This window comes from Aptenodytes patagonicus, chromosome 1 (genome assembly GCF_965638725.1).
Source record: "Aptenodytes patagonicus chromosome 1, bAptPat1.pri.cur, whole genome shotgun sequence".
Lineage (NCBI taxonomy): Eukaryota > Metazoa > Chordata > Aves > Sphenisciformes > Spheniscidae > Aptenodytes > Aptenodytes patagonicus.
This window is the reverse complement of record NC_134949.1, coordinates 7191002-7206206: the sequence shown is the minus strand read 5'-3', so window position 1 is coordinate 7206206 and position 15205 is coordinate 7191002. Positions and strand designations below refer to the sequence as shown.

Genomic DNA, 15205 nt, shown 5'->3' with positions numbered 1-15205 from the left:
TTCTCCAGTGACTTTACTTGCTTAGTCCTCTGATGATATCCATAAGCTTCTATATATGCAACTGTCTGTATTCTCCAAGGTGGGCAGAAAGGCTTAAAGACCTTCCAAAAAACTTCTCCAGAAAAAAAATCGTCTTTTAAAGTCTTGCTCTTCAGGGAGAGGGAAGTGGTCAGAGAGCAAATTACCAGCAGTGTTTGGTAAATCTCTGATTCCCAAAGAAGAATCTTTTCAGGGAAGTGGAGGTGGTTTTTGTGAAAGTTCTCTTTTTAGGAGCATGACAGTGGGAGCAGATCAAAGATAATTGTCAGATGATTCTTGTTCCCCTTTCGTACAGTGTAGTTTTCATTTTTTTTCCCATCAGCCATGAAGCTGTGAGGAGCCATGTGAGCAGAGAAACCATCTCATCGGACTGCACTAATAAATAACAATGCATTGCACTTCTACAGCACTTTCCATGTTAAAGAAGCAATTAATGCGTGGGGATTTGAATCTTCATTAAAATCGTTTTATGTAACAAAAATGGAGCGAGATGGAGTCAGGATGGGGGACTCAATTAAAAGCACATTATAGAAATTGCATATTGGCTGTTGGGGGAATACACATCAAACAACAGGCTCGTTGTGAGAAGCAGCAACAGGGTTATGAATCTATTGTCTGCTTATCCTAATGAAGAACTTGAACACTTAGTAATTGTACAGCCAGATCCAGATCTGCCACTGTAACCCTCGTTGCTGTGATTGTTTCTCATCACAGACAAACACAGGACGTTACGTGTATTCCTGTAGTAGTTTGATGTGTAACTTAATGAAAACAGTCAAAACAAGCCACACCTCTGCTGTCTGTAACCAGAAATTACTACAACCCATGTTTGTGACAGGATCCAAGCAAAACATACTGCATTTTGTTCTACTTCCCACTGCAGCATTCAGGTCGAAAAACTGAAGTACGGAGAATCTACCCTACAAAATTGTTTCTTAAATTCAGTATGCTCATCCCTGTGCAGGCCAGGGCTAGGCTGGCCTTTGGGCTTTGCTCTGTATTGAACTATAATCATGATATGCTCGAGGACTCCTTCCTATGAACCAGGGGAGAGCTTGTCTGCCCTTCAGTTCACTCAGAGGGAAACAGGAAGATAGTAAAGGACTGTCAGAACTCAAGTGATTTAGTCTGCAGCCATATTTGAAATTGTTGTGTTACCAGAACAAATTAAAGTACCACCAAAGCTCTGAACCTTACCCCAGCCTCAGGACTGAAGCACCACTGGACATGGGCTGACAGGTTTTGCAGGTGGATGGACGGATGTAAAGACAAAAGACCTGAATGCAAAACCCAGTACTCTTGGCAGTGGAAACTCCCTCACTGCACAAATTACATTATTGCACTGTGCTTTCTGTGTAGCTGACGGCAAATGAGGTGCTTTAGCATGCATCATATGAAATGCATATTGCCTATGGAAAATGCAAAGTGCATATTACATCTATTGAGGAGGAGACTCGCCAGATTTTGAGGGTTTGCCAGATAAGCAATTAGACTCAGGTACTAATCTAACTACTGGAGTGGAACATTACCCAGCCCTTTAACATCAGGCTGTGATGGTAATAAATAGAAATATCTAGATATATAAGTAAGGGAGCTAAGTACTCCCCCAAACACCCAGCGAGGAGTTAGAGAAACCTGTCTTGCATCCCCTTGAAAGCTGACAGTGAGCTAGTTTTTGAAAGTCTAGTTACTAGAAAATAACAATAATACTTGTACAAAGAGTCAGGGGAGTTGCAGTCTCAGAGGCTGCAAAGTCACTGAGACTGCAGAGATCTTCTAGTAATGTAGTATCCACATTGATGCAAAAAATTACTTATTTACTAGCATTTCCTGCAGCTTCTTGGGTATCCACTAGCAGAATGAGGAATCATCTGGCCCTGTATTAGTCAAACCTTTTGTTTGTTAATCTGCCCAGCTCACTGCATGTATCATGGCACTTGACATTAGATACTGGTTCCAAAAAATACATGAGGAACCAATTACAACAGGAAATCGCTGCTAAATGAATTTTGCAAATGGAAAATCTTGAACAGTCGTTTTCTTAATTGTTTTCTATTTCTAATGATACATTTTTAATTTTTCTCCCTCGGTTTACAGGAGGCAAAGGGAGATTTTTCAAGGTAGGTGATCTTAAAAGTTTTTGTCATTGTGTGCTGTGAGAATGAATCTGGTAAATTCACTGTGTGAGTGATGCGACTCAGTTGTAGCTGTGTAGCAACAGGAATGCATTACTAACATAGACGTCATGTCTCCTGAAATCATTTCTTCACAAAACACAGCCTTTGACCAGAGCATGCCTTACAAACAGCATTGTTGGTGATTTTGTTGTTGACAAATCTCTTTATATGCCCATGAAGTTCAGGAAATAGACTAGTCTTCGGAAGGAAATTACTAAGGAAATGACTCTACAATCATTGTTACATTACAGGTCCAGTCAGAGGCAACATTAAAATTCCATCACTAATTGATATTTCAGCTTGAATTTGGACAGAGTTCTCAAATCACAATTTAGATAATTGGTTTTGTTGAACTTCTGCTATCCCTTGAGCCAAATATTCAGACTTTCTGTAAGAAATTCAGAGAGGTGACTGTGCTTGGTGTTTCAGAATCATAGAATCATAGAATAGTTTGGGTTGGAAGGGACCTCTAAAGGTCATCCAGTCCAACCCCCCTGCCGTGGGCAGGGACATCTTCAACTAGATCAGGTTGCTCAGAGCCTCATCCAACCTGACCTTGAATGTTTCCAGGGATGGGGCATCCACCACCTCTCTGGGCAACCTGTGCCAGTGTTTCACCACCCTCAGCATAAAAAATGTCTTCCTTATATCTCATCTATATCTCCCCCCCTTTAGTTTAAAGCCATTCCCCCTTGTCCTGTCACAACAGGCCCTGCTCAAAAGTCTGCCGCCATCTTTTTTATGTCCCCTTTAAGTACTGATAAGCTGCAATAAGGTCTCCCTGAAGCCTTCCCTTCTCCAGGCTGAACAACCCCAACTCTCTCAGCCTTTCCTCATAGGAGAGGTGTTCCATCCCCCTGATCATTTTTGTGACCCTCCTCTGGACCCGCTCCAACAGGTCCGTGTCTTTCTTATGCTGAGGGTTCCAGAGCTGGACGCAGTACTGCAGGTGGGGTCTCACCAGAGCAGAGTAGAGGGGCAGAATCCCCTCCCTCGACCTGCTGGCCACGCTGCTTGTGATGCAGCCCAGGATACGATTGGCCTTCTGGGCTGCGAGCACACATTGCTGGCTCATGTCCAGCTTTTCATCCACCAGTACCCCCAAGTCCTTCCCAGCAGGGCTGCTCTCAATCCCTTCATCCCCCAGCCAGGGTTGATACCGGGGGTTGCCCCAACCCAGGTGCAGGGCCTTGTACTTGGCCTTGTTAAACCTCATGAGGGTCGCACAGGCCCACTTCTCCAGCTTGTCCATGTCCCTCTGGATGGCATCCTGTCCCTCTGGCGTGTTGACCGCACCCCTCAGCTTGGTGTCATCTGCAAACTTGCTGAGGGTGCACTCGATCCCACTGTCTATGTCATTGATGAAGACATTCAACAGTACCAGTCCCCATACGGACCCCTGCAGGACGCCACTCGTCACCAACCTCCATCTGGACATTGAGCCATTGACCACTACCCTCTGGATGCGACCATCTAACCAATTCCCCACTCACCGGACAGTCCACCCGTCAAATCCATACCTCTCCAGTTTAGAGAGAAGGATGTTGTGGGGGATGGTGTCAAAGGCCTTACAGAGGTCCAGAGAGATGACATCTGTAGCCCTTCCCGTGTCCACTGATGTAGTCACTCTCTCATAGAAGGCCACTAGGTTGGTCAGGCAGGACTTGCCCTTGGTGAAGCCATGCTGGCTGTGTCAAATCACCTCCCTGTCCTCCATGTGCCTTAGCATAGCTTCCAGGAGGATCTCTTCCATGCTTTTCCCAGGCACAGAGGTGAGACTGACTGGCCTGTAGTTCCCCGGGTCTTCCTTTTTCCCCTTTTTAAAAATGGGGGTTATGTTTCCCCTTTGTCCAGTCAGTGGGAACTTCACTGGACTGCCACGACTTCTCAAATATGATGGATAGTGGCTTAGCAACTTCATCTGCCAGTTCCTTCAGGACCCACGGATGGATCTCATTGGGTCCCATGGACTTGTGCACCTTCAGGTACCTTAGATGGTCTCGAACCTGATGTTCTCCCACAGTGGGCGGCTCTTCATTGTCCCAGTCCCCGCCTTTGCCTTCTGCGGCTTGGGCGGTGAGGCTCGAGCACTTGCCGGTGAAGACCAAGGCAAAACAGAAGACTGTTAATGAAATGCCCAAGAATTTTCATTTAAGTTGACTGTACCTGTCAGCTATACATTAGTAGCAACCAAAGGTCAGAAGGCTGTTTGATGCCTCATGTGAGAAACATGAAAGTTCTTCATCTGAAGCTCAGGAGAACTGTCTATGCTAAAAACTTCACATACACCATATATTACTTTTGCTGACCTGAATGTGAGTTCAGCTGAAGGACCACATTATCCATTGAAGTTAGTTTCAGAGAAGAAAACAAGGTGTGAATGGGCAGTGAGGTTGAATTGCCAGATAAGCCTAAAGACATGTCTTAATTTTGTCAGCATTGAGGTACACTGAGAGAAGACTTTAATGATACTCTGTGCACCCATAGGAGGCTGTGAATAACAGGCAGGTTCCGCCTTCTGGTGGACTGGGACTTCTAGCCAGCTAAAACTGAGACAAATCAGTGAAAAGGAACAATGCTTTGCCTGCCCATCAAGGAATCTGAGATGACATAAGGTAACCCTTGCTAAAAGGAAGTTCTGCCTTATCATTTCTCAAAACCTTAATCAACTTGGAAAATCCTGACATGCATCTGACCACAGAAACACAAGCGCAGTCTTGCTTCATTTTTCAGTTCCACCCAATTTGGAATAACTCAGCTATCGGCAATGTTTATTTAGGGGGTACTGGAGTGCATGTGGCTCTTTCACTTTCCAGTCTGGTTTTCAATGCACTGCCAAGTGCTTAGCCCAGGACAGCTGGACCAAGCAGAGTTTTGCCATTCAAACCTGTGATAAACCACATCTTCCATTGGTTTTGCTATGAAGAACAATATTTAATGTTTCTCAGAATATCTTGGACATGACGAAAACACACCCAGAAAGTGTACATTCAGACTATGAAACACAGAATAGAAAGGAATCAGATGGCTCAGGATAAGAGGACTGAAAGCGTTTTATCTTCAAGTATCTGTTTCCAGACCAGAAGTGGAAACAGCCGGTGGAAAGCATCCATCTGCTAAAAGCTGTTTGATGTCCCTTGTAAAAGGAACGATTGAGTTTATCACAGTGCATTTCTCTAGGCCACAGAGAAATGAGGAATCTTCTCTGAGAGCACAGAAGATACCTCAACACATGGTGTTAACTGCTTCCTCCACATCGGTGTGGCAGTCATCACCATCCCCATTAAAACAGCTAGCTCTTAGTCCTTTCCACCTGTGTATCACAATGATTTGAAGTGGAAGGGGGAATCCTTACATCCGAGTCAGGCAGAGAAGTGGTGTTGTACTAACAACTTGCTGACACTGCCAGGGATCTGAATTTATAAATGGGCTTTGGTGGCAAAGCAATCTGCCATATTAGTGGAGTTGAAAGCCTATTCTTGGAGGAAGGTAGAAGAATCCTACCCTGACCCTCTATTGTCTAGGAGAAGACTTAGCATCTCCAGGGACGTCTGTCCAGCGGGTCCCCTCTAACGTGTACTGACATGGGTTTATGTGCTGGGTGAGATCCAGGTGCTACTGAAGTCAACATGAGGTCATTGTGGTCAAGATTTTGCCTGCTGAGATTTGTGGTTATTCGTATCAGCAGCGTAAAATCTGGGAGGCAAATCAAGCCTGGGGCCAGCCAGAGGAACTGCAGATGGAGACAAATGTTCTGACTTCTCTTAGGGCTGAAGTTAGCTTCAGTGTTTGAAGTTAGTTGATGTTGAAATGCTGTTTAAAATAGAAGTGGCTACTCTTAAAGCAGAGAAGCTCTGCAGTTGTGAATGCCTTGCTGCTGAGATTTAAAGCTAATATGTTGTGCATGGCAGCATGCATTGCGTGAAGGCTGAACTCCTGCTTTGTTTTTGAAGAAATAAGTTAATTCTAAGGTTGCATGCTTGGAACGCAGACTGCAGATTTCCCACACCTGTCCTGTCTACTGCCACCATCAGATTTATAGCCTGTGAGACTACAAGTTTCTCTTTGGCCCTGATCCAGAAAAGTGCATAAGCACTGGCTTATTTCTAGCAATGGGACAATTGCTGTTACCCCTGGGAGCCTTCCTATGAGTTGCTGCTGATTACCTCAGGTGCTGGGATAGCCAGTGCCAAGTTGTCTCAATTTCAGCTGTGAGTTGGCACCTGCCCATGGTGGCCAGAGCATGATTACCTCCAAACCCCACTGCACCCAGGTGGTGGATCACAAGGGGCTGGTTCAGGACTCCTGAATGCAGTTGCAAGTCTGCTTTTTGGGCCTCATGGGAGCTCAAAAAACAGAACTGATCTTACAAACTCTAGCAGTCAGTTTTCTACCTCTGTGAACTGCTGCATCTACAATGACAGCAGCTCCCACTGCTGCTTTTGAGGGAATAATCCCATGCCTCAGAATAATAACTGTGCTCATAGTACTACTCTCTCCTTTCCCCAAAAGGGGCTTATGTGCCATTTCAAGCACATGTCCTATGTCCTTTGGTAGGGCATCATCATGCATGAGTCTCTTAGCACTAATTCTTGACACCTTGGAGTACTGCCTAACTCAGGCATCGCAATGACTGCCCAGTGTTTGGTAAGCCTGGAGAGCACATAGTCTGAGTCGCCCTTATCTGTCTTCAACTAAGAGGCCACAATAGCCCTGACAGATCAGTTTGGCATCCGTAGAGAAGAATTTGACTAAAGCCTTTTCCATTTCTAATGTGTGTTTCATTTCAAAAACAAGCCCATCAGAACCCTGAGCTCCTGAACCCGTTTAGATCAAGTAAGAAAAGTATTTCTCAGTGTTTGCTGTAAGTGGCCTGGTCCAACTCAGTGTTTTGCAAGTTGTACAAAGGGTACAACTCTCAGTTGATACAGATTTAGGCAGAGCGGGGTTTAAAATAAAGTTATTCTCCTTAAGAAGTTCCTAGTCCTCTGCATTAAAGGAGAATGGTTTTCACATTATTTAAAAGAATCCCCAAATGCTTCAGCTGACAAGACTGAAAAAAGTTTACATTTAGGCTGGGACATACCACTGAATTTAGGACAATTGAGTATCCCTGTTCAGCTGATTCTCAGGTTGAATAGGACACTTAAGATTTGATCTGTGCTTTCCATATTAGTTACAAAAGTTTTGACTTCAAAGGCACAGAATCATGTCTATAAAGCTCCTAAACTAGTATCCTGCAGACAGATGTAAAGGTTATTGACTCAAGCTAATCTTGTTACTAGCAGGGAGCTGAGTCGCACTTGGTTGGCAGAGCGTGGGCAGGACAAATTTCAATTCCTTAGATGAACACAAATCCTACAGGTGTGACCCTCTTTAGGCCTACATAGAGGAAGGAACCAGGGTGCCCTGGCTAATTTTGGGGGGAGCATCACATATTGTTAAAATATTTGAGATTATCCCTCTAAATTAATCCTACTGCATTTAGAGTCCAGTCTGACGTTGACCAAAATCTTGGGGAAACTCGCACCGACTTCAGTTTTAAATGTTCAGAATCCAGCTCTTCATCCTTAAACAGCATCTATGTCAAAGCAGCTGGAAATAACATATACTGATCATTTGTCCCTCAGTTTGGGGAAGGGAAAGAAAAAATCCTGAATTGTTGCAGCTAGTTCCTCAGACAGGCTCTCATTGCTAGATTTCTTCCAGTTAAGCAATATGAGACATTTCGAGTGAACTCCAAGTATCTCCCAGCAATATATGAAAGAATAACAAGGGAGGAAAGAAAACGACCAGTTTCCTGTTAAGCAGAATTTCACAATAATTTCAATGTTTGGGCAGATGGTAATCTAACATAGTTTCAGGCTTACTTTTCTTCTGTGTAACCAAGTGACATTTAACTCATTAGAATTTATTAAGGGGTTACAAAACCCAGGCTGCATTCTTGCAACCTTATAGAGAAGATCCTAAACACTGTATTTCAAATGGTACCGTTTAATCCGAGAATCTCAGGCTCTGCATTTCCTCTTGCATTCAACAGAATGAACTACCATGCTGAGAAGAGTTGATAACTTTAACCTGCAGTTTATTTTTGTTACTGATGATTGTTATTACACATGCTGGAAAATGTATGGATTTCCTGAGACAACTGCATACGCAGTCTTGCTCAAAATTATTGCAGCCAGTTTGCAAAAACTTGTTTTTCACAAAATGCTTATGAAGTGGCTAGGTAGGCCTCTTACCCCCATTTGTAGACAGAAATACTGAGATGTGGTGACTAATTTATTTGGCCAAGACTTATTAAACAGGCAGTACCAGAACTAAGACCAGAACTCAGGAGTTCTGTTTTCTAGGTCCATTCTCCAGTCAGTCAACTTTATTTCTGGATATCTAACCAGCTATCAGGATGCCGTGCAGATGGCTTTTCCAGTTCAGTTTTCATATTGTTATTCAGTCTTTTAAATACTGCAATTTCCACCATAGTGCAGAAATGAAGTGGTCTGGAGGACACAGAGAAAGTGTGGAGCCTTTCCCCTGTATATTAATAAATCTATATCAAATGCACCCTTCCATATATAACAACCCTGGAGGTCGGACACTTTCGAATATAAAATAAATGCAGCACAAGAGACCTGATTAAACAAACACCTTCTATACACAGTAATAAAATAAACACACCGAGATATTTCACTAGAAAGACTGGGAAAGGCAGTAAGTACAAAACCACTTGTGATCCTGCTGGAAACATTTTAAAAATTAAGGGGTTTGGTGTTTTAAAAGGAGCCAAGAGGAAAGTGACCTCATGGCCACTAGTTCAAATGCAACCTGAGTCATTATTTTTTTCCTTTTCATTGATTTGACATCCTTTTGGGAGTCTAAATTCATTTGTCTTGAGACAAGCCTTGCCAAAAGACTTAGTGAATATATGGGCCACAGAATGAAATACCTTTTTGTTCCTGGAAGTGGTTACCTGAAATACATTTGGCGCTTTGAAGTTGTGAGGCACTGCCTTTATGGTATTTTTTAGGTACTGAGCAGAAATGCTAATCCCATCCAACAACATCACTAAGAATGTATTTTTTCTCTGATTGTTAAAAGACTTTTTATCACAGTGCAAGCAAGCTTTGCTCCTTACTGACAGAAAAGATGGAGCTGACTGGTGTTAGCCCTTTCTTTTATGGGAGCCATTACTGGTTCAGGCTTTTTCCCAGACTCTCAAAGATAGTTAGTCACCACTAATCTTGCCCTATTTGACAGTTTTCTGGGCTCAGAAAGTCCCTGTTTGGAAATTACTCTCCGTCTTCCCAGAAGAACTTTGGAAATTTCTCAACTTCCTTCTATGAGCAGCCAGCCTCTGCTGCTTGTGCTCTGATTGTGCTGGGTTCTATTTTTTTTTCGCAGTTTCTTTCAAAATGTCAAAAAACTCAGTAAGAGCTGAGTATGCACACGCTGTGGAGGAGACGTCTCTGGGCAGACCCAGTAAACTCCGTAAACAGCAACAGCTTGTTTTCTAGGCTGTCAGTCACAGAGCAGAGCGGCCAGATCAGCAGATAACACGGAACAGAGCAGCTTCTTGTTCAGACTTGTGCAGATATTTACCTGCCATGGAAGAAAAAATCTGAATAGTTTTTGAGCATTTGCACTCACAAAGGAGGATCTATCTGATGGTCAAATGACCATGAGATTTAGGCAGGAGTGGGTGTTCAAACACTGTCAAGAGTCATTTGACTTGGTATATGAGGTGCTACTGAGTGGTTTTCTATGTGCTTAGCATGGAAGCGGTTGCCTTAGTCATTTCTTCTAAAAGTGCTGTTCTACACATCTTCACTCTGCAAAATTTGAACCTAATTGAGACTTGGGCATCTCTGTCATAGATTTGTCTTGACTAGAAGTTGTGGTCCTGTTTTAAAACTACTTAATTGATTGTCAGGGAACTACCAATAAATGCCTGTAGACATACACAAAATGCCTGCTCCAGGATTCATGCTAGTGGTTTACCCTATGGCCCAACCTAGCAATTAACCTGCAAACTCCAATTAAGACAAACCCACCGAGGTCTCAGGCAGAGCCTGCTGCTGGGATGTACAAATGGAGAAATGCTGTGGGAAGATTTTTACAACAACTGAAGCAGTATCATGTCTCTACAAGCCACCATACAGACTGTCCCAGAGACAAGAACAAAACTCAGGGTGACCTGGCACATCCAAGGGCTCCTTGGGCCTTTAGCAGGTGTTAGGAGGGCTGGTCTACAGCTGGGGATGCCAAGACTATCTGTCTGCCTGGTTAATGGCCCTGCTGCCCTACAGGAAAAGCCAGTGGGCTGGGAAATCTGGAGCTCTGGAAGAGGTATGTCTCTCCACAGCTCCAGGACAGCCACACTTCTTGGCAGGATAAAGGGCAGGGTACAAGAAGGCAGAAAAAAACTGCCATTAAGAAGTAAGCCAATAAACATTAATTCTTTGGCACTCCTCAGTGTCCTGTCTGGCCCTCTTGGCTGTGTATTTCTGTGATTTTAAAAGTAACAGCCACACTGTGTTCCTTCCCAAGCCTTTGCAGGATTTTTTTTCATATGCACACAATTCCTTGTGTGTTTAAAAGCAGGAAGGGAGGCATTTTGGGTTTGTAGGAGAAAATCCCATGGTTTCATTTCATCTGCGAGAATCTGCCTCCCATTTCATAAGCTCTCACTGCTCACTGGTGTGCAGTGATGCTGCTCCAGCTGGCCAGTGTGGCCACTAGAGGTTGCAGGGAGGAGAATGTTAGCCAAGTGGTTGGGCCTGTCCCACGGAGGGTTTTGTGTAGCAGGACACAAATTCAAGCTGGAGTCTTATCAATGAAGATGTTGTGCAAAGGCCAGGTCACTGGGGCAAGAGGCTAAGAATAATCTGTGATGCTAAGAAAGCAAATCATTACTTTTTGCAGGAGGTTGTAAGGCATTAAATAAAGGTTCTTTATTGCAGCTGAAAGCATCACTTTTCTTTTCTTCCCCTTGTTTTTTCCTCTGTATGAACATGTCCGTGGGACCCTGCTCAATGAAATGTGACATGGTGGCTTTTGTGTCCAGTCACCAGTAGGAAGTGCTTCAACATAACCATCTGGGAGAGCTTCTCTTCAATTTTGATAATAGAGGGAAAAGTTAACTGGGCTGCTATAAAACAAATAAAGAAAGAAGAAAAAGGAAACCCCAGTGCCTTTTGTTAAGGAGGAACAGATGTAGAGCTGTAGCAGCCTGCCAGCTAGGTCAGGTCATATCAAATATTGTGGTGGTTTTCTCGTAGCCTGATCCTCCTTTTGAACTCTCTTTCAGCAATGAAGTTGTAAGGAATGAATTAAAGAAGCTGCCAGCCCTCCCAACACCAGCACTGAAGGAGCATCCTTCCCTCGCTTACTGGTAATGTATCATTCTGCTGAGCAGCTTTGCAGTGTCTTATGCAGGACCTGGCTCTGGCAATAAGAGATCTGAGAGTGGAACAGGGATGCAGGGATTCCTGCTTTCCAGCTCTGGGTCTGCCACTGACTCACTGCATGATTCAACACAGGTAGAGCTACCACCCTGGGCCTCAGTTTCCCTGTCTGACAAATGGCTGTGATAATATCTGGCCAGAAAATTCACTGTAAATGTGCAAGTGTGCTGATGAAATCAAGAGGCCTAATGTGCCATGTCCTTTCCCAGCACTTTGCATCTGTGCAAAGTTTTCCCGGTTTGAAATGTCAATGTTTTGCACTGCTCTGTGTTATTTTTGAGTGATTTAACTTCATCTTGCAAGTCGTCTCTGTATAGCATAGCTGAACTAAAAGGGATGTATTTCTCCTTTTATACGAAATAGGTGATGTTCGGAGGTGGAGGCTTGTGAGCTCTGTCTTTATTGCACTGTAAATTAAATCCAGGGTAGGAGCAGGGTCACAATTAAATTTTGTATGCCCCACACATAGATTCTTTGTGCCACCCTGCCTATCCCTTTTATCTGTGCAAATAGGAAAGAATTTGGGGAAAGACTGTTCATTGATGGGGAGATGCTTTCACTTGATATTCTGCTTGTTCCTCTTTCATGTTTGTCTTTAAAGCATTAGGCTATAAGCCTGGGGGTGGGAGTGAACTTCTTTATCTGCTACTCTTTTAATTTCGGCATCTTGGTAATCTGAGGATGGCAGGAGGAAACAAATCATTTTGTAGTTTATGATCTCAGTTCTTCCCTTTGCCAGGAAGGCCATCCACTTTTTCTAGCATGGCTACAATACCAGAATTAGCTGTACCTAGTGTTAAGCCTTAGGCAAGCTAGTCTGTGAGGTCTCCTAATCACTTTCTGAGTACAGCAGGAGAGACTCGGCGTCCCCGGCTGAGTTTAGGAATACTGACACAAAAGCTGTGGATCATCACAGTCTCCTGGTGTTTCTGTCTAGGAACCAAACCAAATCTTTATGAAAAATTGATAAACATAGGCTGCCATTTCACTGGAAGCAGCATGGTCTCCCTCTTTGGAGCATCTCTTTCCTTTTTCCACAAACTAATCCACACACTAGAAAGCAGTGCATTTCCAGCCAGGTCAGTGGCCTGGTCTGACTGACAGACTGGTAGCTCAAGCTAAAAGCCACCACAAGAGGAGTGGTGGGAATAAGTAGCCATGGACAGGGAAGGCAAATCTGACCCTTCAGCAGCAATATGGACTGAGGTCTTATTAAAGTGCCCACATAGCCTTTGCTTCAGTTGCCTGTGATGGTATCCATACACAGGAAAGTGACAACCCCAGTTGACTGTCAGGCCCTGTTTGCCTGTCAGGATCTGCCTGCCCCCACTGTCGGCAAGTGTTAGTCAACATACCTATGTTAAGGACTTCTACTGGGAAATCTCAATGAGGTCTGGGACTGTCTCTGTCCGTAAGACACTCTCCTTGGGTTTGGGCTATGTTGAGTCACCTGAACAAGAAGAGCCGTGTACAAACCTCATGCTCAGAATGCGAGTGTTTACAGTTATACACAAGGTACAGCATTTCTTGCAGCTGTACTTAATTTTGTGGGAGTTCTCACATGGCTGAGAACAGGTCGCAGGTTGGGAAGCTGGTTGTTTCCAATGGGGTAATAAAACCAGTGGCTACAGTTCTGTGACTCCCTTGTGATTTCACTTCAGTAACCAGGTCTCAGAGACCTCTTATACATCAGTAGTTCATTATTTTTTAATGGTGGCTTTTTCATAAACACCCTCTGAAACGCTGAATGCTCTCAAGAAGAGGCTGCTGGTGAATCAGGCGAAAAGCCTCTGAACTACAGATCAAGCTTCAGTGATCTAAGAGGGCAGATTTTTAAAACTGTGTTTTCTGACACTTCTGCATCTCATGCAGATTGCATACTGGATACAAATTCCATCCTGTTCTTTTCTGTTTGCAATCAGTTTTATGCTGCAGTTCTTCAGCATTACACAAAGCAGTTACAAGTGAATTTCCAACTCTGGAAAGAAACATTTAAAACATTAGGGGTGGGATGGGTAATTGCTCTAGTTAATTTAAAATAAACAAACAAAAGAACCCTGTGCTATATTTGTATCAGCTGAGATGGACTAAGAGGTGATAAAATGCATAATCAAGTATATACTATGATACCTTCAGCAAGATACTATGATAGATCTGCATGAAATAATAGAACATTTCCATCATGCACCGTGAAAAAGCATCACCTGTTGCTCCTATCAAATGTAGTAAGACCAGTGGGATGAGTCCTGGATTCTTAGATGCAGCAAGGGCTGAATCAGCACAGTTTGGTACCTCCAGCTCCACCTTCATGGAGTCTCTTGGTTGCATACCCTTGCTGCAGGCCTTTCCCTTCACTGTAACCTCTTCTTGGAGGTTTGTAGACATGACAAAAAAGTTGAAGGTTGTAATTTTTATATCATCAAGTTGCTGTTTCCAGCTGTCTACAGATTAAGAAGAATCAGTTGCACATCTTGTTCTCAAGCATCTCTTAGCATCACTGATTACTGGTGAAGCAAGAAGGGGCTTTTTGGTGTTTTGTTTTTGGTTTGTTTTTTTTTTCTTTTAAATGAAAGCTGAGCTTCTGGTCCTCCCACACAGTCCAGGAGCTGGGGCCCCGAGTTTTGATTTCTCTTGCCCATGCATGGAAAAAACTGACAGTATTTATTATTTTAGATGCAAAACTAATCACAAAGACTTTAGAAAATGTGTTAATTCACAGTGCTCCTTTCCAGCCACTGTCATTGCATTTTATCTCAATTCAGATCCTCCCCAGCAAGCCAGCTCAGTATGAGGTTGTCAGTAAGAAGGCAAGGAGGAGATGCAACAGTGCAGAAGTGGGTGCTAGAATGGGATTTTCAACAGACCAGGGAGAAGATAGACTTCTCCCAGGTTCCAACAGGCTTTGAATGCAAGTTTGGTTTTGGCAACCTAAAGCATCAGCATTGCCAGAAAATCCACCTCTGAAAATATCAGCTGAAAATCACTATTTAGTTTCTCTAATACAACACAGACATGAGGCTCTGACCCTGCTCTTAGTCCCTTTGGCCCAAGAGGTGCTCTGCTGTCTTCAGTGGAACAGTATATGACTGCAAATAAAGATGTTAGTAAGTTCGAGAATATAATCAAAATGGACAAATCAGGTTAGAAACAGAACAACAGTAAGGAACAGCAATGAGTGGACAGCTATTTAAAACAGCTCAGTGTGCTGGGAAGAGAGGGGGGAAACAATTACCTTTGAAATTCTGGATCTGATGATGAGAAAATCTGGCCCTGCATTTGCTTGCAAGTTGTCTGCCGTCCAGTTCTGTAAGCTGCTGGGACAGGAGGGATTTCTTGGTAGTTCTAAAGATCTTTATCAGAGTTGTCTGCTGCAGGATATCATCCATGTATTAATTTCTGCAGCTTTGGGGGGAATGTTTTATGAGCTGGCAAACAGACAGTAGTACTTCGGCAGCCTCCGTGACTCCACATTAGTTAAGCATCCTCTGCCAGCCCTGCATTATAAATGAGTTTCTGTGTCACTGA

General features: G+C 43.6%; 1 protein-coding gene across 6 annotated transcripts in view; it reads left to right on the top strand.

Annotated features, from left to right (window-relative positions):
* Positions 1–15205, top strand: part of FRMD4A (FERM domain containing 4A) — a 396169-nt gene that overhangs the window by 314747 nt on the left and 66217 nt on the right. For all 6 annotated transcript variants that reach the window (XM_076356146.1, XM_076356314.1, XM_076356060.1 and 3 more), the window contains exons 7-8: positions 2137–2159; positions 11524–11607. In XM_076356146.1, the coding sequence (XP_076212261.1) occupies positions 2137–2159; positions 11524–11607 (107 nt within the window). The remainder of the gene's footprint in view (positions 1–2136; positions 2160–11523; positions 11608–15205) is intronic.